This window comes from Oreochromis niloticus, linkage group LG6 (assembly GCF_001858045.2).
Source record: "Oreochromis niloticus isolate F11D_XX linkage group LG6, O_niloticus_UMD_NMBU, whole genome shotgun sequence".
NCBI classification, from domain to species: domain Eukaryota; kingdom Metazoa; phylum Chordata; class Actinopteri; order Cichliformes; family Cichlidae; genus Oreochromis; species Oreochromis niloticus.
In genome coordinates, this window is record NC_031971.2 from 37,296,963 (window position 1) to 37,321,382 (window position 24,420).

Sequence of the window (24,420 nt, forward strand, 5' to 3'; positions counted from 1 at the left end):
GTGACGTCACTAGTGTCACTTGCCTGAACAAGCAGAGTAAACTGACCGAGCCAGTCTCCATGAGCCTCTGCAGACTCGAACGACCGCTTCGCAGCTCACTCACTGACCCGCATTTACACCCCAGAATCGCGGAAGACTTGATTCTGGTCGGCCGAGAGGCTCCGGGAGGTCTCCTCCTCCCCCTCCTCACCATGAAGGCGACCAGCTAACGCTAGCCGAGCAGTGTCCGCTAACAGCGGGACTCCTCCGGGCTGACAGTTTACAGCAGCGGCGGGTTCAGAGGAGGAGGGGGTTAGCACCCAGCTAACCACACACTGCTGCCTGTGAGCCGATCAGGAGCTGAAAGGAAGGATTAGACGGTGAGTGAGCTGACTGTAGCAGCGTTAGCCACATGGTTTGTTGTTATCCTCTGTTTACTTGCTTTTCTTTCAATGCTAACTTAGCTAGCTAGCGTTAGCAAAGTTAATGCTCCACATTCAGTTTCTGCTCGGGGCTCTCAAAGAGATTTGGGCGTTACATGTTGAGTAGACTATTAGTTTAGGGAGGTATCATTTCAATAACAGATTCTCTCCTGTGGGCTGCTCTTTATGTCCAACATAGTCTTTGACTACAGGTTAGGGTTAGCAGGTGTCCCAGTTTGTGTGGGACTGCACAGCACCTTCAGCCTTAGTCCAGTTGACATGTTTAAGTTATTGTGTTACAATCAGAGAATAATTGTAAGACACCAACGTAAAAAAACCCCGACTTTAGCATCCATTTATATGTATGAGAAGCTGTAAAAGTTGGATAAAAATAAAATGCAGTATATCTATAACTTTTATAGATCTACACACCAACATGTTGTCTTTATGAGGTTTTAATTTGCTTTCGGAAAGGCATCAGACAATAATACAAAATACAGCAGCTGTTTGTTTTTAAAGTTATATACACCTTTGACATCAGTAATTTTTTCCACATTTAGTTTGTTGGGATCTGGTAACTACTACATGCATGTAACATATAAACTATAATCTTGGATCTGACTCCACTGCTTTTTATGCGTCAGAGGTGCCACATTGAGCAAACTTAGAATAGTGTCAACACAGGTGAGTGTGCGGGTTAAGAGGCAGATTTGCATTATGATGTTGTAACAGGTGTTGTGGTCACAAGTAGGTCATTGTTGCTCATGTATTTATTCTTTTTTTTGCCTCATTTCCTGTTAGAAAATGTGATTAGCTGACAACTGAAAGATTTTCTCTACACGCTGTAATGCATTTTGCCATCAATGTTGTTAATTTATTTATTTTATGTAGGCCCTACAAATATCCTGAATAGGAAATGTAATGACACAACAGTGGCAGGGGGGTGGGGTGCATTGCTTTACAAGACTTAAATAAATAAATACGATAACATAAAATAAATATAATAATAATAATAATAAATACATGTTGCAGATTTTCTTAAATCTGTGTCGCACCTCGTTCTTCTGCAACAGTTCTTGGACAGGTGGGACAAAAATGAAACCAACACTAAAACCTTATTGCAGTTGTGAAGCATGGTGGAGGTAGCATCATGGTTTTGGGGTTCTGCCTTGTGAGTGAACGAGTGGATAAATGGATTTATTTATTTATTTTAAATTTATCTCTGGCCTGATTCTGGCCCAGCATGTGCCCCCCTGCTGGTGCATGCATCAGCCTAACGTCCTGATCTTAATCTATCTGAGACTCTGAGGAATAACCTGTGAAAGGTTAAACATATCCCGACTGTTCTTAGAGCTCCTGAAATGATCTGAGATCATTTGTATGGGTAATTATTACATTAGTATTTCCAAAGAATTCACCCTCTTTCTCGCAGCTGTGTGCGTTGGTGTGTGGAGGTATTTACAGTTTGATTGTGTGGGGGCAAAGGACCTATTTAAATGCTACAGGCTGGGAGTGTCCACTCTTTGTGCTCGTTCATCATTAACCAGACAGCGTATCCTGCAGTTTGAGTCAACAGTTGAACTGTGTGGTCTGAAGGTTCCACAAATGTTCTCCACTGCAAACATGGACCCTGGAATACAAAGGGTTGGTTGCCACAGAAGATGATGTATAATGGGATACAAGAGAGGTGTGCAAGTTTAAATCACAAAAGATTGCACTTGTTGTGTGACTGTGGCCAAAATTCTGCTCATTATTATTTAATGTTATAACTTGATTTTGGGGACATCATGCACTTGTGCTCTTGCTCCTTACTACACATGAAACCAAAGTGTTTCAAAAGAGATGAAGTCATTTTACTTCATCTGAAGCTCCAACAGCCTGTAGGGGGAGTGAATTTGGGGTTTCAGAGAAGAGTGAAAATGCTTCAGCCTAAAGAAATAAAAGATCAACAGTATAAAAGGAACAAAGCAAAATAATTTTTATCTCAGTTATTATGTTCTTATAGTTGTTCAAACCATATTTGTAACTGATGAGTTTTCTGAATCACATGCATTATTCTATTTGCACAGAGGATACAAATAAACAATGCATTTCTAAACTGCCAATTCCATCTCATTTATAAATTGTATTGTGATAAATATCTCTGTAATAATCGTGTTATTCAATCCTTCTAACATTTATAAAAGGCAGTTTTAAGTAGTTTTAAAATGAAAGTTGAAACAAGTTAAACTTGAATTAAATATTTGATTAGTCTGTCAGAAATACAGATGAATTATCTATTTATTGTTTATCCGTTTTTATGTGTTATTTTTTTATTGAGCTTCATTCACTACATTGAGTCAGTTTGTGCAGGTTGGAGACTTGGAGTGTTTTTAATGGATTGTCTGACTGATATTATAGTTTGTTGTGACGTATAGATCATCCGAGAAGTTTGTCTTTAGTTCTTTTTAGTTGGCAAATAATTAACTAGAATGTGTGTGTGCATTGCACCTGCATGTTAGAGTTTGACATGATAAATTACGGTCAAGCTTCAAAATGCAGCCTCCAGAACTAGTAGGCGATATCATAATGTCTACGTCCGTCTCTTATCTTCCATGTTGATAATGATATGAACAATAGTCCTGGAACCGCTTTATGATCTGGTAGAATAACACCAACACGGAGATATCAGATACTTCATATGCAGCAGAGGTCGACCAAGGACTTGGCTGTTAATGGCTTTCCCCCCGTGAAGCGTGGCACTTAAACTCTCCACCATCAATTCACAAACTGACTATTTGAATAACTGACATCCAGAAGTTAAAGATTCAGCGTAGCTGATTTACATCGCACCATTTTGGCGGTGCTGGCTTGTGTATTGTAAAGCAAACTAAACATTAAATATATAATCAGTAACTTAATGGCTGTTTAATACTTTATATGAGCGGAGTATATTTTTCTTTTGTGTGCCTGTATGAATGGAGTCGGGTGGGTGTCAAGTAAATCCTGAGGTCATACTTGGTGTGTATGTGCTTGTTCTGTCATCTGTGTGTGTTTGGCGAAGGCCAGCAGGGCAGGGCACAAGGCATGGCGTTGTATCGTGACCAGCAGCCCCAGTTACTTGGAACAAAAGGGCTGTTGTTGAGAGATCATGTGACTGTGTGTGTGTGTGTGTGTGTGTGTGTGTGTTCCACCCTTGTCATGTGATGTGAGCTCAGGGCAGGGTCTGAGAAGTGCTGAGTCGCTCTGAGAGGTTCCTTCCACCCAGGGAGCAGGCAGAAAACGAGCATGCACACAGGGAGAGGAGAGTGCCGGTCGGGTGGATGGATGTCAGGACAGAGAAGAAGACAGACACATTTTGAGAGACGCAGAGAGATTCAGAATAAGTTCTGTTGCTTTCTCATTTCTACAGCAAGAAAACATCACATCCTTCTTTCACTGTCCTCGATTCTCTTTTTGGATTTCAGTAAAGATGCAACACAGCATTTCGCATCGGCTCTGCGGCGAGGCAAGTTTATTCTAGTTTTCTTTTTAGTTCGTTGAGATTGGGTGGTGGTGGTGGGATGGCTTACCTGATGTCACAATGGCTGCTTAACCTCACAAAATCTGGAGACTTCGCTTACTGTGAATCCAGAACAACATTTGTAATTAAATTTAGCTGCTACTCTGCTCTCATCCTGGCAATCGGTTATGAAGTTAAAGGTGGGTTTCGCACACATGCAGAGGAAATGCAGACCGGCGCAAAGATTTTCCATTCCTGGAATACCAGCATGACTAACTGTTAACTGTAAGAATGAAAAGATTGCACTGGCTGCTTTTGACTTAAAATGACTGTTCAGTTTTGTGGAGACGTCACGATTTTTAGCTTTTTACTCATTTATGTTTGAGCTGAGAAGTGAAAGACAGCCACGTGTCGTGTGGCAGCTCCTGTAATACTTGTTTGAATCAGTGCAACCGGCCTGATAGAGCCGGCTCTTAGCAGATCTCTTTTGTGTGTGTGTGTGTGTGTGCATGTAATTAACCCACTGTGGAACTGGCCCTGCAACCTACGTATTCAATACCACTGCTGATTGTTTAGTTGAGTAGGTGAAAGGGTTTTTGCTGATCTGTGTTGTCATATTAGTGAAAACCTACAGTACACTTGCCACACGCAGGAGTCTGTACTTTGACACTCAGTCGCTTTCTGATGGACAGAGCGAGATAACTTGGATAGTTTACAAAAACCCTGTGTGTCACAATCGCTGACTTCTCTATGAGCTTGCATAATAACGTCTGACAGTTTGAGCGGAGTAATGAAACACAGAGACGCGCATGCACACACACCTATATTTGGTTACCCTGTTTCTGTGTCAGAGAGCAGGAGGCATGAAACCTCAAACCTGAAAAGGTACAGTGTCTCTAACGTCTCGTTTTAAGTGCACTGGAAATTTTATGATTTTATTACAGATAAAGCAAACAGTTATGATAACGCCAAAAAGCCATTAAAAAGTATTCCAGTATAGAATACAATGGGGTCGCCCAATCATTTTAGCTGTTAAGTAGCCTGATTGCTTGAGAGTAAAGGAAGGTTTACTCATCTGTACTTTCTGATTTTTAACATCAGAATGGAAACCTGCGGTGTCTTGATTTCTGGAGGCTCTACACTAAATGTCCTTCTTTGAGAGGGGTCACATGATTGCTAAACATGTCTGTGAGGATAACGTAGCCCTTACAGCTCTCCCAATTAGTGTCTGCCATATGATGCTGAATAATTGAGCAGAGGACTTCTATCTGAGCTGATAGCATTCTGGTTTCAGTAGCCGAGGGAACACCAGCACAGCATGGCTCATCCATTATACAGCACTCAGAGTAACCGAGCATGTCCTAGTGACCTGAAACACACTGTAGAGGGCGTTTTGTGGTCAGGTTGGTACACCAGAGTGGGTATAAAACTATAAAATACTAGCAGTGGCCAGTGGTACCCCTCAGCCTCTTAGTAGATGCCCCTATGGTATGAATCGCTTCATTCTCGGATTCACAAACTTGGGTGTCCAGGCTGTGTGCCCACCTGCCCATCAGGGTGACGACAATACCCCATCAGCCTTTTATGGTGCAAAAAGCCCTGGTCCATGCATGAATCCCATGTCTTGTGTATTGTACTTAATGACCTGCTCAGTTTGTGTCCTCTTTGATACTGAAAATAGAGTGTAGTGCATGCTTCAGACAAACCTTTTTGTATAAAATATATCTGCAATAAGCTATATTTGCATTAAAATCCTATATTTATTTTAAAATCCTGTCCATCCTGGCTTTCCTTTCTTGCACAGAACATTAGTAAACATGTATTGAAATGCATACTTACTTACATCTGAAAGTTTTTAAGATTACAAAACCAAGTTTTAGCATCCTAACTACCAGCTACGTGGTTTGTTTTAAAATGCACTCGATGGCTATGTGCATGAGACTGAACGTGTGATGACAGGCTGTTTGTGTAGTGAGTTTGGGTGGAATAACTGGAGGATAAACAACCCCTAGCCAATTACGGCCAGAATATTAACCAACACTCTGTTTTAGTGGCATTTAATGGGGACCTATTATGTTTATTATGCTCTATATTTTTATTCAGTTCAAAATAATACCTTCAGTTCATCCTGTATCTGAAACATGAAGCATTTTTAGCTCTTCTCCACCCTTTCTTTCTTTCTTTCTGATTGGCTGTCCCCTGTAAACAGAACGTTTAACCAACAGTTGGGTGGGGCTTAGAGCTATGTGCTGAAATGATCATAACAAAACTATTCCTCCTTTTTGACATTATACAGATCCAAGAGTAGAAAAAAGTGAGTGAGAGTGAGCATTTAGAGGAGTTTAAAGACTGGCAGGCAGCTGATGCTCGCTGTTGTCATTCTTACAACAAGTGAGGCATCGTGACCGACTGCTCATGACTAGAGGCATGACTGTGCCACTATCTGCCAGCATGTCAATGACATATGGGTGCAGAAGCTCAGAGGTTCCTAGCACACAGGGAGATTACTGCAGAAACATTTAAGGAAACCGCTTCAAGTGCTTTGTTTCCTATTTCAACATCTGTTAATATTCCAGAGATGAAGTGGTGACTTCTTTTCTTTTTCTGAGTTGCAACAACTATCAGCTGCCATGAGTCGAGCTCGCCTCAGAAGAGATTTTCTTTTGTGTTATGAGCATCAAGTATTGTAACAGTTTATATCACGTTAAAAAACAAGGAAAACCATAATACGTCCACCTTAAGGACTGCTCTCCACACAGTGGATATACTAGTCCTGCACATGCAGTTGCAGACACAGTGTAAAAGCCCTGCGGGTTGGTTACTACTGTTACCCAGACATAGTTAGTTAGCCAGACATAGTAATGCTTGCACTGCAGAGCATATGAAAGCACTGTTTAATTCACTTCTTACACTTTTTAGTGTATTTAGAGTTAAACCCCTTTCAAGTACATGGAGGAAGTTTGACGGGGTTTCAGTGTCTATACTTGGTGAACTATGACTGTTTTAGGGAGGGTTGGAGGTGAGATACTTTGATGCTTTTAGTTTTACTTTTACTGAGAAGTTGAGTTGCGTTTTTTTTTCTGTTTGAAGTACCTTTCTTTCCTTACTTTCCATTTGACAACATGAGACCACACCAACCCTTTAAACAGTGGGCAGTTAAAGATTTAAATGACTTCCTGCTGTTGTGTTCATGTTTGTATATGTTTTGGCCCAGCAGAGCAGCTCTGACGGGAAAGTGAGGGCCCTGTGGTTCCACCTTGTCTTGATCTTCCACTGGACACTGTGCATGTGTTTCAGGGGATGGATTTGGCTTGTTGTCAGCGCATTTCTTCCTGTTACAGCAGAAAGGCACTTCCTGTAGGCTAAAGCCAGAAGGGTGGAGATGAGTGAGATGAGATTGCTCCCTTTAATGAGATCTTGGCCTGTAGTTTGGACAAAGAAGGAAGGTGTAGCAAGGAGCTGGCCAGTTTACTTCTGTTTTGTAATGATTTGTACTCTGATTTTCACAGCTTTGGGAGCTTTTTAGTGAGACTGGTGTGTGGACTTTTTGTATTAACGGAGTTTTTGTTTTTGTTGCCGCTTCTATTTTTTTCCAGCCCACCAGGCAGAGCAGCTGTGGCAAATTGCAGACGAGCATGAGTCATGACCTCAGTGGTGCTGGTTGACACTGGTGGGACAGTGGTGGAGTATGTCACAGCTGAAGAGGACCCTGAGCAGGTGCGGCAGACACAAACTCATTTCTATCTTACTCTTTCAGTTAGAAAAATCTTTTTGTAACAGTTTCTCTTTTCTTTATTCTCCTCGACGACTTTCTCCAGGAGGAGGGAGAGTGTGAGGTGGACTTGGAGCTGGAAGGAGAGGTGGAGGGTGAGTGTGAAGCCGAGGAGGCCTATGAAGAGGAAAGGGAGGAGGCTGAGGACTACCCAGCAGTCATAGTGGAAGAGATTCCTAGTGCCAGCCTGGCTGAGGAGCAGAATTACTCAGCCCAAGTCTTGTTGTATGGTGATGAGGCCTATATCATGCAGGAAGTGGGAAATGAACAGGAAGTGGAGACAGATCGGGACCCAGGTGAGGCAAAAATGTTTTGTGTTACTAAAAGTGTGCCACGATCTTTGTTATGTTATTGCATCAATCAGATTTTGAATAGTTTTTCCAGTTAAAACCAGCATAAAATCAGATTTTTTTTGGAGAACTTATTTTATTGCCTCAAAGCAATCAGAATGATTTTTAAAACTGCAAGTATTTAAAAAAAGACCCACAGCAGACCGTCCTGCCCAAAGATACAGAACAGCAGTGTGAGGAGAAACATACAAACATGAGATTAAAGAGGCCCAGCCAGTTACAAGAACCTCGATAACACTGAACTCTACCCGTCAGCTTAACAAAGGACACCAACTAAATCACTGAGCAACATCCGTGCTGTGCTTAAAAAAGAAAAGAACTGCTGGACTTTAATGCAGTCCAAGTTCAACATAGCCAGGCTTTCTTTGTGTTAGCTGGATGAGTAAATCCTTAAACCTCAGTCAGAGATGACTAATATTATGATGGTGAGTATCAACTTTCTGTTAACTCAGGCTTTCTGCTTCAGGCGGTGTTTCATCTATCGTTTCACTCTTCGTTAGCACAAAACTGACCAACTAATCAAATCAGTAATACGGGTGATAAAGATCAATAGAGAATATTTTTAAGAAGTCAGAAATCAACACTCGTGCTACAGATAAAGCAAGAGAGTAAAACTGCAGAAAATTGGTAAGCGTGTGAATTCATTCCTTTAATATATTTAGGGGTGCAAATTAGAGCTCTGAATCTTTAAAATATATTTAAACTATTTAAAGGTTACTCGGTGCATTCAGGCCTTACTCTGTCATAAAACCTAATGAAAAATATGTGGACATCACTTTAGTGATTCCTGTGATTACAGCAGGGCTTCCTTTGTTTCTGTCACTATTCAACTCCCAGCACTTCTATGGTGATGGGAGTCAGCACACTGGGAGTGCACTGCCACCTTGTGGGTGTTGTTGTGTTGTTGAATTTTCTGTTTTATGAGTTTTTATCCGGTATTTACTGGCTAATAATTAGTTTTTGCCATATTTGTGATACCCGCTGTTTTCAGTAATTTGGAAGATATTTAAAGATCAGAGATGCATAGATTTCAATTTTCTTTCTAAAAACTTTAATTTGCAGCATGTAATTAAAATTCTCAACAAAAATCAACTTTTCTTCAGTGAAATATAATAGTTTTGATCATAAGAAAAAGTTGCTAAGTTTTAGGATCTTCTCTCACTTAAACACCTCAAAATAAAGTGGAACAAATAATCAACTGAAAATGAGTACACGCACCTTTACCTGACACATTTTACCTTACCAAACAAAAGCAGGGGCAGCAGATTTATATAACACAAGTATGTTTCCAGTGAGTTTATAAATTCACCATCTGTCCTTTTTCTCTTTTTCACTCGTCTCCATAATTTTCCTCGTGAAAGCTTTGGCCTGCTCGATGCTCGTATCGAGGCCGCTGGCTTGTGGCTGGATCTGAACTGTGGATAGCTTTAGCGTTAGCCACTTTGCCTTTCTTAGCTTCTGTAAAATGTCCATGTTCAGCTGGGTGAAGGAGGTTTAAGTGTTTGTTGTTTCAAACAGTTGTTTCAGACAGTCCCCTCACAGTTTACTTAAACAAACTTTGTGTCTTCACTTACAGTGAAAAGCTTTTATACCAACAAGATATCAGTGTGTGTGTGTGTGTGTGTGTGTGTGTGTGTGTGCCGCTGTGCACATGTCGTGCGTGCATGAAATAGACCAGCTCATAACTGGACATATGTGAGACTGACCGGTCGGTGACCTCCCCGAGCGGAGAACATTGGAAATTTTGATTCTGGTCCTTAGTCATTCGATCTGTGCGTCTCTATTAAAGATGATAGAAAAAGTGTATTTTAAAAATAGAATACTTTAGAAGAATAATTTAAAAATAAGAATAATTTATCATAATAATTTTATTAATAAAAGTCTGTCCCTCTGCTCATATTTGTTTCAAGATGCAGTTACATGCGTGAACACACTTTTTTGTGTGTGTGTTATGTGGAAAAAAAAGACAGTCCACAGAATAGAGGCTCTCGGTAAGAAACCTGTTGAGTTCACGTTTAAGATGATGCACTGAAGACGTGTAAGAGGCAGTCTGATATAATTAATAAACCTGGACAACTTTTACTAGCTACACAAAAAATACCTGATGTAGTAAATCTGATGATGTAGTAAACTCATATATGCAAATTATTCTTTCTTTCTTTTTTTCCCTTCATTTGCTCAGAAGGTTTTCTTGCAATTATTTCACGGCTCAGACTTTAAAGGGTTAGATTACCAAGTGCACAAAACAGGAAAGGCATTTCTGTGGTGTAGAAGTGGATTAATGAAGTCACCGCACACTTGGTTTGGGGGTCACTGACGGAGCGCAGAATATCCTCAACACAATTCCATTTGTTTTGCAGTTTTTCAGTGAGATCGTGCTTTAAAATTAGCCGTGCCAGCTTTTAAATGATTTATTTTTAATCCCAAAGAGACATAAATACTTTCCAAAGCCTGACTTGCGTAAGTGTCGTCCTACCACACTAGCTGTTAGTGCAGTAGTTCATGTGTGAGTATTTAACCTTTTCTTTACCAAACTCCATGTCTCAATTTTACTTAAGTTGTAAAGTACGTGATTTAAAATGAACTCCCACATAGATAATAGATTTATTAAATTGCATACACACATGTGTAAATAGTCACATTTTGATTAACTGAAAAAGCTTAAATCAAACACTTTGTCATTAATGAGATGATAATACTGGTCATCCACACAACCTCTGAACTTTTCTTTTATAAAAATAATTTAGATCATTACCTATATCTGCACAAGTCAAAAGAAGAAGAATGCGTAGTTGTTAACCTCCAAACAATGTGAATTAATTAATAACACAAATATAGGGCAAATGTTTTTCACTCATTTATTTAGTTACTTGAACACAATTTACTACATGAACTGCTCAAGATTAAATTCAGAATAATGTTTAAATAACTTCAAAGAAGCATGAACTGTGCCCCTATACTACCGCCAGAAAAACACTTCTGTTTGTATGTGTGAATATTTTCCTTTGTACCCGATGAAGGTCAATCAGACCATAATTGTTTACTGGAACTTTTCCTCTGACAAACCTGTCGCTCGTTCAGGTGTGCAGAGATTCTGAACTAACAGTATGTCAGTAAGACTCAGCTGAAGGGGCACACTGACCTTTTTGGACAGGCCTGGAGCTCCACGCTTGAAATCAGGCTTTGAAGTTAGTACAAGATGAGAAAAATACCTAATCAACTCAGACATACAGGGTTTTTCTATCAGGTGAATACTTTATACTATATGCTTCATGTGTACCATCATCATCAGGTAGTTTATTTTTCTCTTTGTCGTCTCAGAAACCACTGAATCACAGTTAAGCTCACTGACATTCATCAATAAATAACTTTTAACATAATTGTATGAATATAAGGTGTTAAGTCAAAACATATGCAAGATTTGATCTTCTTTATTTTTCCACTAGCTCTTTTAAGGTGTCCAATCCTAATTTAGTTTGCATAAGTTCTTTATTTTAATCCTCACAATTCAGGTTTCTTTCTTATTAACCCACATTCCCTTGTGTATATATTGTATTTCAATACAAAATGCTGTCATTTATTTAAAAAAAAGATGATCCATCCAAAATATCAAAGTCCAGAATAATCCACTGTATGATTAACAGAAAAAAACAGTGATGCTCTGCCCTCCTGTGGCATTATGTGCCGTGTCCTGTAAGCACATGCATGAATATGTATCTATATGTCAAAATTAAGTTAATAAAATGGTAATATGACAAAATAAATAAAACAACAATAAATACTTTCCAGCTCCAGGGGTGTAATTTCCAGGGAGGTTAGGGGGGTTATGAACCCCCCCCCCCCCCCCCCCCAGTAATCAGACCCAACCAATATAACCCCCCAATAAAATTATGAATTATCTTGCGTAAGTAGGCTATTGATATTCTTTACTCATTTCAGTTCTTACCAGCAAAATAGTTGCATGTTTAATCATCTGAGAATTTACCCAGATTTATTTATTTTGACAGAGATCTTGAACACCCCCCCCCATGTTCAGCACAAAGTGACGCTGATGTGTCCAGCTCCAAAAAAATCATATTGGGTTCCTAAAAAGTCTGAATAAGATACATGAGAAAATTTGCCCAAATGTTTATATAAAGTATAAAAAATAAATAATTCCAGCCTATTTTCAGTAGCAGAACTTTACTGGTCACTAAAATAATACTTATTTAATTTTACTTTATTAGGTCTTTAAAGCATTATTTTAAAAAATGTGCTGGATCTCATTACTGACATGCTTTTTTAAGAGACTCAAAGTAAAAATCCGTGTCAGTTTGCTTCAGCGATGTGAAAACGGTGAGCTTATTTTAAAAAACGGTGCAGCTTTTATTTGACGTACTCACTACGCAACAAGGGGAGGTCGACGGAAGGATTTCCTGTGTTGGTGGCGGATGGGTACCTTTGCTTGCGCTGTGACGCGTCGCGTTGAATACGAAGAGATTTCCCATTAGCGGCGGAGTGATCTGAACTAGTAGCTTCCCATACAATTCAGTGAGGAGTCAATGTGAATCTGCAGCGAGGGGGAAAACATGGCGACTTCGCAGCATGAGGGGCACGCAAACCAACTCGATCTACTCATCAGAGCCGGTAACGTAATTTTTCGCACTCACGGCTTCGATCTGAGCTGCTGCGCGGTTGTTGTTTTTAAGTGCGGCCGCTGCGCCGCCGTCCGCTGAGAAGAAGTGCGGTGAAGTAATGGAGGGCAATCAGGAAGTGATCACCTTGGTTAGCAACCTGCATGGCGTCGCCACACGGTTTGATCAGAGCCGGTTTAGAAAGAAGGGAAACTTCAGTTGGGTGCGGTGGTGTGTACAGGTGGAGAGTTACCTGCATGAGTGGTGTTTTGCACGCGGGAGGAGTTTTTTCTGCCCTCGGTGTGGTGTAGAATAACGGTCTGCAGCTCGGCTGCACAACCAGGAAGTGTGGAGATGTTGTCTTTCCTACGTCTTTGCCACGCTGTCTGAGTCGGAAGGACATGTGGGTTTATTTTTATCAGCATTAACGACGCGTGCACAGTTAAATATTCCCTGTGATCGTTTTTATGGTCGTTTGTTTTTGTGTTTGACTGCGGCTGGCTTCGGTTTCGGGTCAGTTTAGCCTGAATAATCTGCGGGCTGATCCTTGATTAGCAGCTCCGGGGAGTGAGGCGCCGTCCTGTGTGATGTTTGTGGATTAATGTGTGATCGGCTCACGGTGGCACTCTCTGGGTCTCGGGTTTTGGTGTGTGTGTTTGTGTGTTTCACGGTTTCCGTTACCGTGCTGTGCAGCCGCTGTGCAGGCGCGTGGGACGGCCTGGCTCACGCGCTTTCTTCCTTGTAGCCGTTTGTTGTTGGCTTCAGACTTCGAGCTACAAACTCGCTTCACCTGTGCGTTTCCTGATTCGGGCTAACGGGCGTTTATCGCTTAAACGCCGTGTTTGTTTCCGCCTCTGTTTAATCTTAATGTCAAAGTATTTTTTTCTAATATTTCGATGGCGGAAGCATTGTTTATGTGAGGGGGCGGGGCGTGTGGTTGATTGACTCGTCCGTTAGTCCTGTACTACGCGCGCTGCTTCCGAACGTAAGCAGTAGTCCAATCAGATGCGTCTGGGGGCAGGCTCTTGAGCTGAGCGACAGCCAATAGGAGGCGAAGCGGGTGTTGAGTGACAGGAGGATTTGTGTGCCTCTTCGAGGAGAACTGGAGGGAACGGGTGAGGAGTGTAAACACGGAAGTCATCACGGGCAGCACTACTTTTTGTCGGACTTGCTGCTATTCTTGGCACCGTTACCGAGCTGTAAATGTGAATGACACATTTTCCTAACTTTATATATTTTAATTTTACTCACACTTAAATAATTGTTCTAATAAACTGAGCAATTTTGCAAATTTATTGGATAATCAGAGATGAGTTATAACATTGATCATTCAGATTTTGACATGTAGGTCAGGCACATCTGCAGCTGTTTGACCTCAACCCTTTCGGTGGCCTTACTGCAGCACCTCTGCTTGCTTTCAAGGGCGACTCTGCGGGCCACAGGACCTCTGCAGTGTGTCCTGTTTGTTTGTGAATGAGTGGGACAGCCTAAATATAGCCTATTTCTCTCCTCGACACAGTGCCCATTGCCTCAGCAAGATAGCCAAACATGGATAGGGCAGGGTGTAATGGGATCTCGAGTTTCCCACCGGTGATTGACAACGACAGCAGGTGCTCCTGGGTGCCTTCTCAGGGCTCCCACAGACAGGTCCACGTACAGTTCCCCTGACAGCGGCTGGATCCTGTTTTTGAATAAAACAGGAGAGCTGCTCACGTCTGAGTGGGTCAATAGTTTGATCGTTAACATATTGAATTAAACATCCAGCTTTGCAGGAAGTGAGTTTGGGCTTCATATGCAGGAAAATGGTGTTGTTCCTTCATGTAAAAAAAATTGGTCCTCAGAGAGGTTTAGACCTTTAACTAAAGAAAAATCACCAGGATTTTTAAAAAAATTTTTTTCCTGTAAGCAGGTTTTAGTTTACCCAGGTGACAAATGTTTCTAGTTTTAATTTGTTTGGAAGGGTGAATAACCAAAAACATTTCAAAGGGGAAATCATACATGCAAAAAAAAAAACAACAATGGAGAGGAAAACATACATATATAAATGGGGTGAAAGAACTGAAATTAAAACATTAAATCTACTTTGTATGCGGTCTTTGTGCTGACAGTGTGAGTTCATGATGATGATCTGATCTTAGTATCCTTCAGTAATTCATTCAAATTACTTTAAATTATATATCATAAACAAAACATTGATTAATCACATTAATTACTGTAAACCAGTGCAAAATTTGTGCTGTTCAAGATTAAGACGGTCCAGATTTGCAAGGTTTTCCTGGATAGGAATACACCTTTTTGATGTAACTATATTGCAGTATTGTATTGTACTGTGACACTGTAAAGATCCAGCAGGTAGGGAGTGAACTGGAAATAAAGTACTGTGCATAAGTCTTGAGTCACATGTTATTTCTTTACATGTTGGTTACAAGACTTAGTAATTCTTTAAGTGGTTTTGAGCAATAGTTCATTAATGAAGGTCTTACAAAGTCTTTGTTTGGACATTTGCTGCTTTTTCACTTATTTTCAGTCCAATACTTGTACCTGACCGTTTTGTCGAAGTATTCAACCCTGAACTATGAATCAGGCAAGCATTAAAAAAAAGTCCCCTAACCAATGGACAAACACATAACAGCTTAGAGCAAATTTTAAATTGCATCGTTACACGCATTATTACAAGCAACCTGTTGGAGAAACACATCATTTTTCACATTTCTTTAAATGAATCTGTGAAAAAAAGTAAAAGAACAGTTTGACGGGCCTAAAAACTATGTGCAGCAGAGGAACAGTATTGGAAAGCAATGTGCATAAGAAATATGGAATGAAAAATCAGCATAAATTATCATAAGTGTGTGTGGAGTAGTTCAGGAGCGAGGTACAACAGTGTTTACGGCAATCTGTAAAACACAGTGGAGACTGTCATGGTTTGAAGGTGCATTTCAGCCAAAAATGGTGAAATTATGAACTCATAAAAGTACCGTCAGATTTTAGTGCACTATGCACTACTATCTGAAAAGTGCCTGATTGGCGACAGCTTCATTTGTCAGCATAGCAATGACCCCAAACACACTGCCAATGCAGTAAAAGCATACCTGGATAGAAAGTCATGGATTGGCCTCCCCAGAGGCTGGACCTCAAAGTTTTCGAAGCAGTGTGGGATCATCTTAGCAGAAGACGGAACAAACAGCAGCCAAGATTCGAAGAAGAGCTTTGAATATCCTTCAAGCCTAGAGAACTATTCCTGAAGACTGTTTAAAGAAATTACAAGAAAACTGCTCGAGAGTTCAGGCTATGTTAAGAGTAAAGGTGGTCATACCAAGTCAAGCTCATACAAATTGTTCAGACTCTGTTTTTGCTTCTTATAAACTGTATATCCGTGTATTTTTGCACATACATGTTACACCTATTTCCCATTTTTCTAGCAGAATTTTAAGAAATAAGGGGTGGCTCATGATTTTTGCACAGTGCTGTGCTTGAGCGTAGTGGGTTTCTTTTTAAGGATACAGTCATGACCAAGTGATCAGGCCTGTGGTAAAAACTGAGGTATGCTCGTAAACACTATTCTGTCACCATTTATAAAGGGTTTTTTTTTAATTCATTTGACTATTTTATGAGCAAAAGTTTATTTTATTCTTAAGTACATGGATAGGTTGTCAAAATACTTGTATTGCAATACTGGTGGTTTCCTTTAGGGGGTGCCAGATATTTATTTTTTGTCCAGGAGAACCCCTGCTTTAGAATTGCTCCTGTTCTTCACTCTGCAGACTGATGCTAGAAGTCAATCTCAGTTATTTAAAACTCATCAAGTTAACATTTGTTTAGATTAAAATTTTCTTAATATTTTCATTCAAATGAAAAAGAAGTCGATTGCTGGGATCTCAGGCTTAATAAAGAAGAAAAACACTAACCGCTAAAAGTCCAGGCGAATGTTTGCTGACTGTTTTCGTGTCTTCTGTGTGTTGCAGTGGAGGCTTCTGTTCACGGCACCAATGTCCACTGCTCTGACAAAACCATTGAGGCTGCAGAGGCTCTGCTACGCATGGATTCGCCGTCCAGCCTCAAAGAAGACCACAGCCCAGGTAACACACACACAGACACACTGTTAATGGACCACCGCTCAGGTTTATACGCTCAGTTTCTTAAAGTATGACTGCTGGTCAGTCAAGTAGATCCTCATCAACCATGTGAACAAATTCACGAATATTGTTATTACACTAACCGCTCATCCCTCCCCTCTCCTGGATTCCTCTGTGCAGAAGCGTTTGTTCCACAAAGCGGAGCGACACAAGACTTCCTCCACGCTGCCATGCGGCCTGACATGATCACAGAGACCGAGGTGGAGATATCAACAGAGGAATGTTGTGAGGAGGAGGAGGAGGATATGGCCACGGTTATGGACGATCCGGAGCCAGAACCCGACCACGAGCCAGTCAGGAAGAAGCGAGGTAGACTTAAAAGAGCTGGAAGTTAACTTATCTGTTAAGTGGAGGAAGCCAGAGCCCAAAATGTTAATTTGATATCCTTAACTTTCTGGGAGCTTGTTAAACTTTGGAAAAAGGAAAATATTTAGTGTTTCAAGCCAAGATTTAAATGGAAAACATCTGGAAGCACTGATGCCAAGTTGTAAATCCAAATCCAAAACCAGAACCTTGTAATTATACTCAGTGACTTTATCCAAGAGCAAGGTCAATTTATCCTACGGAGGGGGTCACACCTCGGTCTCACAACTGACTTCTTTCAAATGTTTCCCTTCCCAGCCGGACGGAAGCCAAAGACGCATCAGTCAGCTATTTCCAACGGCTCACCGGACGTCGGCATCAAGAAGAAACCAAGAGAAGGAAAAGGTATCCGAGCAGTAACTAAACTTTCTTCCACTGGCAGAAACATTCAGGGTTCAACTTTTCACTTTTATGAGTTCACGTTTAAAGCCAACCTTGACTGGGAACTTTTTTCTTGCAATCAGTATTTTCACATTAAAGGAAGCATTTTAATTTTACTGAAATAAAGCAGCTGTGGCATGGAAAACTGCTGGATTCACTCATTTCACTCACATTTGTGACCGAAGTCATATATGCTTTATTTAACACTTTGACAGCAATAATCAAGGAAACCACTGTTCTCCAAAGTCTCGGACACTGGAGCAGATTTAAATACCTCTTATGCTCACCAAACAGAAGGAATAAGAAAACAGGACTCATGCACAGTGCAGCATCTTGGCCTAAGAAAAAGGCAGTGTGATATTAAATACACAGTTTCTGTGAATTAATGATAAACGAGCATTTTAGCTCTTCCACACAATAAAAATGCTGCTTTCTGGTTAACATAGAGGCAGAAAGTCACTGTGCCTGCAGCTGTCGGCAACTCGCACTTTTATTTCATGAATCAGTCAACATGCCTTAAATATTAACATGACCTTTCAGTTAGCTTTTCTCCTTCATGGTCTCCTTCATGAAATACACTTTAGTTCACTTTTATTTATACAGTGCTCAGTGTTTAACTCTCGGCAGCAGTCGCCTCAGAATGCTTTGTACAGCCAGGTGAAGACTGAGTCATGTTACTGAGAAAACCTCAACATTCTTTAGTGATGACTGAGTTTCATGTTTTGGTTTCCTCATTTGAGGAATAATTGTGGAGCATTTTTACAGAGCAGTCCAGCAGCGCTGCATAAACACAGATGTACAGTACAGATGTTAATTATCTTTGATTTCCAGCAGGGAGCACCACCTACCTTTGGGAGTTCCTGCTGGACCTCCTCCAGGACAAAAACACCTGTCCCAGATACATAAAGTGGACCCAGAGGGAGAAGGGCATCTTCAAGCTGGTTGACTCGAAGGCCGTGTCCAAGCTGTGGGGCAAGCACAAGAACAAGCCAGACATGAACTATGAGACGATGGGGCGGGCACTCAGGTAGACTGTCCCCATTTGTGATTATAATCTGATGTGTTACATTTTTGAAAGAAATAAAGTATTTTACATCTTTATGATCCAATAAACACATTAAATTTGGCAACGATAAAGGCAACAGTAGAGGTTTGATAAACAACGGTCTCTTTAGGATTACCTTGCTGGACTTCACAGAGGCTGATTTCTGGTCCTCTGCTGACATTTCATTTTTATTTTCTTTGAAAGCAGCATCTTATGTTCTGATGTCTTTTCTTCAGATATTACTACCAGCGCGGCATCCTCGCCAAGGTGGAGGGCCAGCGGCTGGTTTACCAGTTCAAAGAGATGCCCAAAAACATTGTCATCATCGACGACGATAAGGCGGAGATTCCTGCCCCAGAGGACCTGCTCGGCTCAGACACAGCGGCGTCCTACGAGCGTGTGCCGCCGCCGTCAGACATGCTGCTCCACGCCACCGAGCTGTCGTCTTCCAAGAAGCCCAACATCTTGCGGGGCGCTAACAAAACCAACATCGTCCACACTCCAGTTGCCACAAGCAGCAAGCCAGCAGCAGGAGGAGCGCTGACGGCGGGAAGAATAGTGACGGTCTCAGCGGCGTCGGACGGGAGCCAGAAGCAGCAGTCCCACGCGGCGATCATCCCGAACGCCACGGGGCCGAGGTGAGGCCCCTGCACACAGATGCTCGCTATGTGGCGTCTTTGCTCCTGCGGATCTTTACCCTTCTGACTCTTTGTCTCTCCTGCAGGACGGTGCGGGTGGCTATGCAGGTGCCTGTAGTCATGACAACATCGCTGGGTCAGAAGATCTCCACAGTCGCAGTGCAGCAGCCGGCGGGAACAACAGCAGCAGCCGGCCAAACCACTCTGCTCACCAACACCTCGGCTATCGGCGCCGCTGCCGGAAACACCAACTCCCAGCAGAAGGTGTGCAAAAGCAAAAATCCTTCTAAGCTGGAAAACTGTTTGTGTAATGATGCAAAACAAAGTTTAGAAATGTGTTTATAACTCTGAGTAATTACGTTTGTTTTGGTGATGAAACGGTTAAGTCACTGCGCAGCACTGATGATGGGTTTTTATTTTTCATCAGGTCGTGATCCAGACCATCCCCACCATGGTGCCGGCCACTGCGGAGAACGGAGACAAGATCACTGTCCAGCTCGCCAAGATCATCACCATCCCAGCCCACCAGCTGGCTCAGTGTCAGATCCAGACCTCCACGGGCACAAACAAGCCCGGTGTCGGGGCCTCGCCGGCGGGCATCAGCCTCCTCGGGAGCCCCCTGACTGTCCGCGCCCTCGCGCCCGTCAACGTCGCGCCAGGAACGCAAGTGATGAGACTCACCGTGCCGACACAGGCGCAGCAACAGACTCTGGTGGTTTCGCAGCCGGGCAGCGGGGCGGGCGTGGTGACGGTATCCGCGGCCAACCAGGCGGTGGCAGCGCAGCCTCGTATCATTAGCGGTGTCATCAATGGCTCGGAGCTGGTCATACGAGGCGGAGCAGTGGAGAAGCTGAAGGCCGCTGGCGTCCAGGTACAGGCCGTGCAGGTGCCAGTGCCGATCCAGCAGAATCAGGCAAACCCAAAAATGGCCCAGAGCGTCAAATCGGAGCTGACGGACTCGGCCGACGTGACGATGAAGACAGAAGAGCCCGAGTGTTGAAATGCGTCTGTGTCTCCTCTGCCAGAGCATGCTCGTTTGTACATTTCTGAAGTCATTTCTACTTTACTTCGTAATAACCAGCAGCAGTCTGTGAGACTTTAAAGACGCCCAGAAGTCCCTTTTCCCTTTTTTTGTGTGTCTTTTCTTTCCGAGCCCGTCTTCACATCTTCCATGTTGCTGCCTAGAACTAATCATGTCTGTCTCAGAGCCGTACAGAAACCTCTCCGACATAGGAAAACAGACTTGAAGGAAAGGGATGTGTTGGGAAAAGGAAAAGGGACCAACTTTTGATCACTACAGTTTATGCTTTGGAAATGTTTCACCGTCACTGACTCGAAATCTGGGAAAAAAGCGAAACACTACAAATACAAATTAAAGCAAATAATTAAAAAGCAAAATGTGAACCGTCACATTTAAGAGGACATGGAGGACGGGTTTGGGGTGTAATGCAGCTTTTGTAGAGACGAACGTTAAAACCAGCAATTTTTTTTATTATTATTATGATATCACTGTGCCGATCAAGTGTAGGTGGTGCTATGAGAGTGAGAGGAAGAGGAGTTCCCACGAGGAGCGATATCAGACAGAACACGGTCATGTATGTACATAAATATAAATATATCTGCTATACAGTTTACGGAGCTAATGTTAACAGAACAGCCTTAGATTTTAATTTTCTTCTTCATGTGATGTCTGAACGGTAAGCTGTTGTTTGTTTTGTTTTTTTCTTTGTGTTTTGATACCTTGTACCAAGCACAGTATTATTGAAACTAGGGGAACTAATTTTTCTTTCTACTGGTTCTTCTGCCTCCATTTGCCTGTTTTAACGCTCACACAGGTTGAATCTAACAGGCCAGACTGCTCACAGCACATCTGAGGATGTGGCTAGAAAGGATCTTGGCTGCTCCTTTTACTTGGTAATTTTGGAACATTCATTTTTGTGACCCTGCAGTCAGGCTGCATGCAAAAAACACGACTCTGAGCCGATGCATGCTGCCACATCTGAAAATAGGAATGTCTGTAAAATCAAGAAAGAAATGAATCAAGTTTTTCTCAAGCTTATGCAAAGATGGCTCACTGTGGATCCCAGGTCACTTTACTTCCAGCTTAAAACGAGGCTCCTGCATTTCATTTTTTTTAATCTAAAAAGAGGGAAGAAGAAGAGAGAGAGAGAAGTTTGTGTTCAGACTGAACTGTTTGTATATTCAACATTTGAAGTATATTCTATTTTGTTGTACTCTTGTTTCAAAGTGTATTAAAGTAGATTTTACTGAAATATAAAGACATTTGAAACCTGACGGCTGTCCCTGCATCACTTATTTATTTTTTGTTCATTTATGTTGGAGCTGTGAGATTTAGAGTTTGGGTTTACCGGTAAATGATTATGAAACAAGATAATCAGAATAAAATGGGTAACACTGTTCTTTTACAGAGCAGTTTTCTCTCCCGTCTACTCAGTTTAGCTCAGCTCAAGCTAAAGATGACAAAGAGACTTTGTACAGAGAGTCAAACGGTTCACAGAGGCTGCCGTCTGTTGTTTTTTCATTTAATCAAGAAGTGAGACACTCAAATGTCTCAGGCAGGCGGCGTTAATCTTGTTTTTCAGTAGTGTGAGAAACCGGAGCTCCCCAAGAAAAGCCAAACACCACAGAGGGAGAATTGGCCCCCTGGCTCTGGATGGCCTCACCTTGTCCTCCAGTAGCACTCTGAGGAGTCTTTGGCTGTGTCCCAATTCAGGCTATGCACGCTTGAAGTGCGATTACGTCACCGCCACGCGACGACGGCTGTACTCCAAATGCGCCGTCGATTTCCCCAAATATCAAGCGTGGTCCGGTGCACGCTTCGTGGCCCCATATATCCCACAATCCATAGCGCGGCGGTGGGTGTGGATAATTTTGCCGCAAAATACGGCAGAAGGGAGCGGCCGAAGAGTGAACTGTCAAAAGTAAGTACTGAATATGATGTCACTTATTTATGTGCAAATGTTTAAGAACATTAAAACATTACTGTTGGTCACATGTCGGCAAAGTTATGTGACATTAGTGATGTTTGTACTTTCAGCGGTAACTTGGTTTTAAAGCCTCTACTTCTAAATACATATATAGTTGACCTTAATATTACAGAGAATGTGATGATTTTATGCGTAATTAAAGTCAGTCATATATCCACAAACACAACAAGCTGAAAGTCAGTGATGCTGCTCGGTTTGCAGTCCTGAATATGACGGCACAAGCAGGATTCACTGCACTGTTAATGTTAGCTATGTTATATTGCTGCCTCTGTTCGGTGGTGTCGAGCCAAACGGACTTTAACGTGTGTTTGAACGAGCTGACGGTTCACTCGTTAAGCTGAAAGAAAGATGCTTTAATCACAGGAGTCACACATGTGTCCACTGGACCATCTGGGAACTCTTCTTGTTTAGCACTCGTAATAACACAAACACTAAATCTTCCTTCTCTTGTGCTGTTTTGTAGCAGTGTATACACCTGAGACTGTCACCTGTCTGTCTGTCCTGCACTCTCTCTCTGTTTCTTTCTCTCTGATTGTGGAATAAAAGTATGAACATGTATTTATAAGTTACACTTGTGTTTGAATCCTGCAGCTTATCACACATTTGATTTCCATGTGTGACAACTGCAAGTGTCCAGAGTGAGGACAGACTGAGGGACCCACTGCTGCACATCATCTGTGAGGCTTTGCACCCCTGATGATCCACCAGGACAAACTCAGCAGTGTGTGAGGAAGAGGAGGAGGAAGAGCCAGCAGCAGCTGACAGATGGAGAGAATAGACAGACTGTTCACTGTTTGTGAAGGACTGCTAGGAAAGTTTAACATAACTAATTGTCTGTCCTGAATCAGTCTTATTAGGTAATGTTCAAATAATTTTATCATTCCAGTGTTTTCAGTGTGGGAGAAAGTACTCAGGGCCTTCAAGTTACACACTATGAAAGGCAGCAACAAGTTTAATATTCAGAAACCTAAAGTATGTATCAGCAGCAGAACGGAGCTAAAAATAAATGTTTGTTTCAGTTCTATGAAGCTTTGAGTATTTTGGATTAGTAGTACTGCTGTGTTTGTTGCATCATATTGCTGTAATTGTTTATATGCTTTATATATTCTGAGGTAAGTTGATCTATAGTGTTACATCATATTCTATAAGGATGTTATGTGTTTGTATACTTTCTGCCCAGTTTGACCCATTTAGCAGAAGTCAGCCTGTTTAAGGCTCTGATATCTATTCTGTATGACTTAAAGCAGTTATGACATGGTCTGATTTTCTCACCCAATAAAGGAATATTTAATATATCAGTCTGATCTTCATTCTATCACCAACAGTTTCCACAGCTCGTACATTTTCTTTTTACACATATATGTAAGCATTGAGCCAAATTTAGTAATGCCAACATATTGAAACAATGTTTGTCTCTTATATATAATACATCTGTATATACACTGTCAGAGATACTTGTCTTTGAGTGAAGATTTAAGGTGATAGGAAATATAAATAACTGCTACTTGCATCTTTGACCCAGAGTTCAAGCTCATATATATATATAATCTGACAATACATATAATATTGTCCATATTATATTAACATTACCACAGTGAGATGACTTTAGTCTCATGAACAACATTAGCTAATTATCATTTACTAACTAATCTTGAAATGACTGTTCAGTACAGAAATGAAGCCCAACTATCATGTTTTACAGTCCTGTGGTCTCAACTGATCAAAGTGATGTCATGACAAAAATGAATGACCAACAAAACATTTTTCTCCTTCATTTCTGTCAAACAATGCTGTATGAAACATTTCTCGCGGTTAGTATCATGGTTGCTAGGCAACCTGAACAGCGCGACGAAGGCTAGACCGTCCCATTTCACAAGCCTCTCACTTCCGCACTTCCCGTACTTGTAGTACGCACCGTACGTAGTACGCGTAGTGTGCGTACTTCAAGCGTGCATACCCTGAATTGGGACACAGCCTTTGAGTCACCGTGACCAGGATATGTTCTTCAACGCACACAGATATGTAGCACGTTCTGCTTTCTTGCATTTGTGCAATATCTCTAATTAGAAACTTCCTGTCTCAGTGTGATGCTGCAAAACTAGTTCATGCATTTATTTGTGACTTTTACTCTGACTGCTGGTTTACTTGTGGTTCACAGGGTATTTACAAGTAGAATGGGAGGCAGAGCCGTTCTCAGGCCGGTCTTCTGTGGAAGCAGCTTCTAGTTTGGAATCG

The 24,420-nt window shown here is 41.6% G+C and overlaps 1 protein-coding gene across 5 annotated transcripts; it reads left to right on the forward strand.

The window, feature by feature from the left end:
- elf2b (E74-like factor 2b (ets domain transcription factor)) lies at positions 1 to 21,472 on the forward strand. 5 transcript variants are annotated; one of them, XM_005470064.4, is made up of 10 exons: positions 1 to 359; positions 7,479 to 7,599; positions 7,701 to 7,950; positions 16,580 to 16,693; positions 16,871 to 17,059; positions 17,372 to 17,458; positions 18,326 to 18,521; positions 18,776 to 19,177; positions 19,264 to 19,441; positions 19,605 to 21,472. In XM_005470064.4, the coding sequence occupies exons 2-10, from the start codon at positions 7,525 to 7,527 to the stop codon at positions 20,175 to 20,177; spliced, it is 2,064 nt and encodes a 687-aa protein (XP_005470121.1). In that variant the 5' UTR covers positions 1 to 359; positions 7,479 to 7,524; the 3' UTR covers positions 20,178 to 21,472. The 5 variants fall into 5 exon arrangements, with proteins under 5 accessions (XP_005470121.1, XP_005470123.1, XP_025763832.1 ...); XM_005470066.4 differs by having other exon boundaries at positions 18,329 to 18,521; XM_025908047.1 differs by lacking the exon at positions 1 to 359 and adding an exon at positions 3,618 to 3,888.
- Positions 21,473 to 24,420: the final 2,948 nt, after the last annotated feature.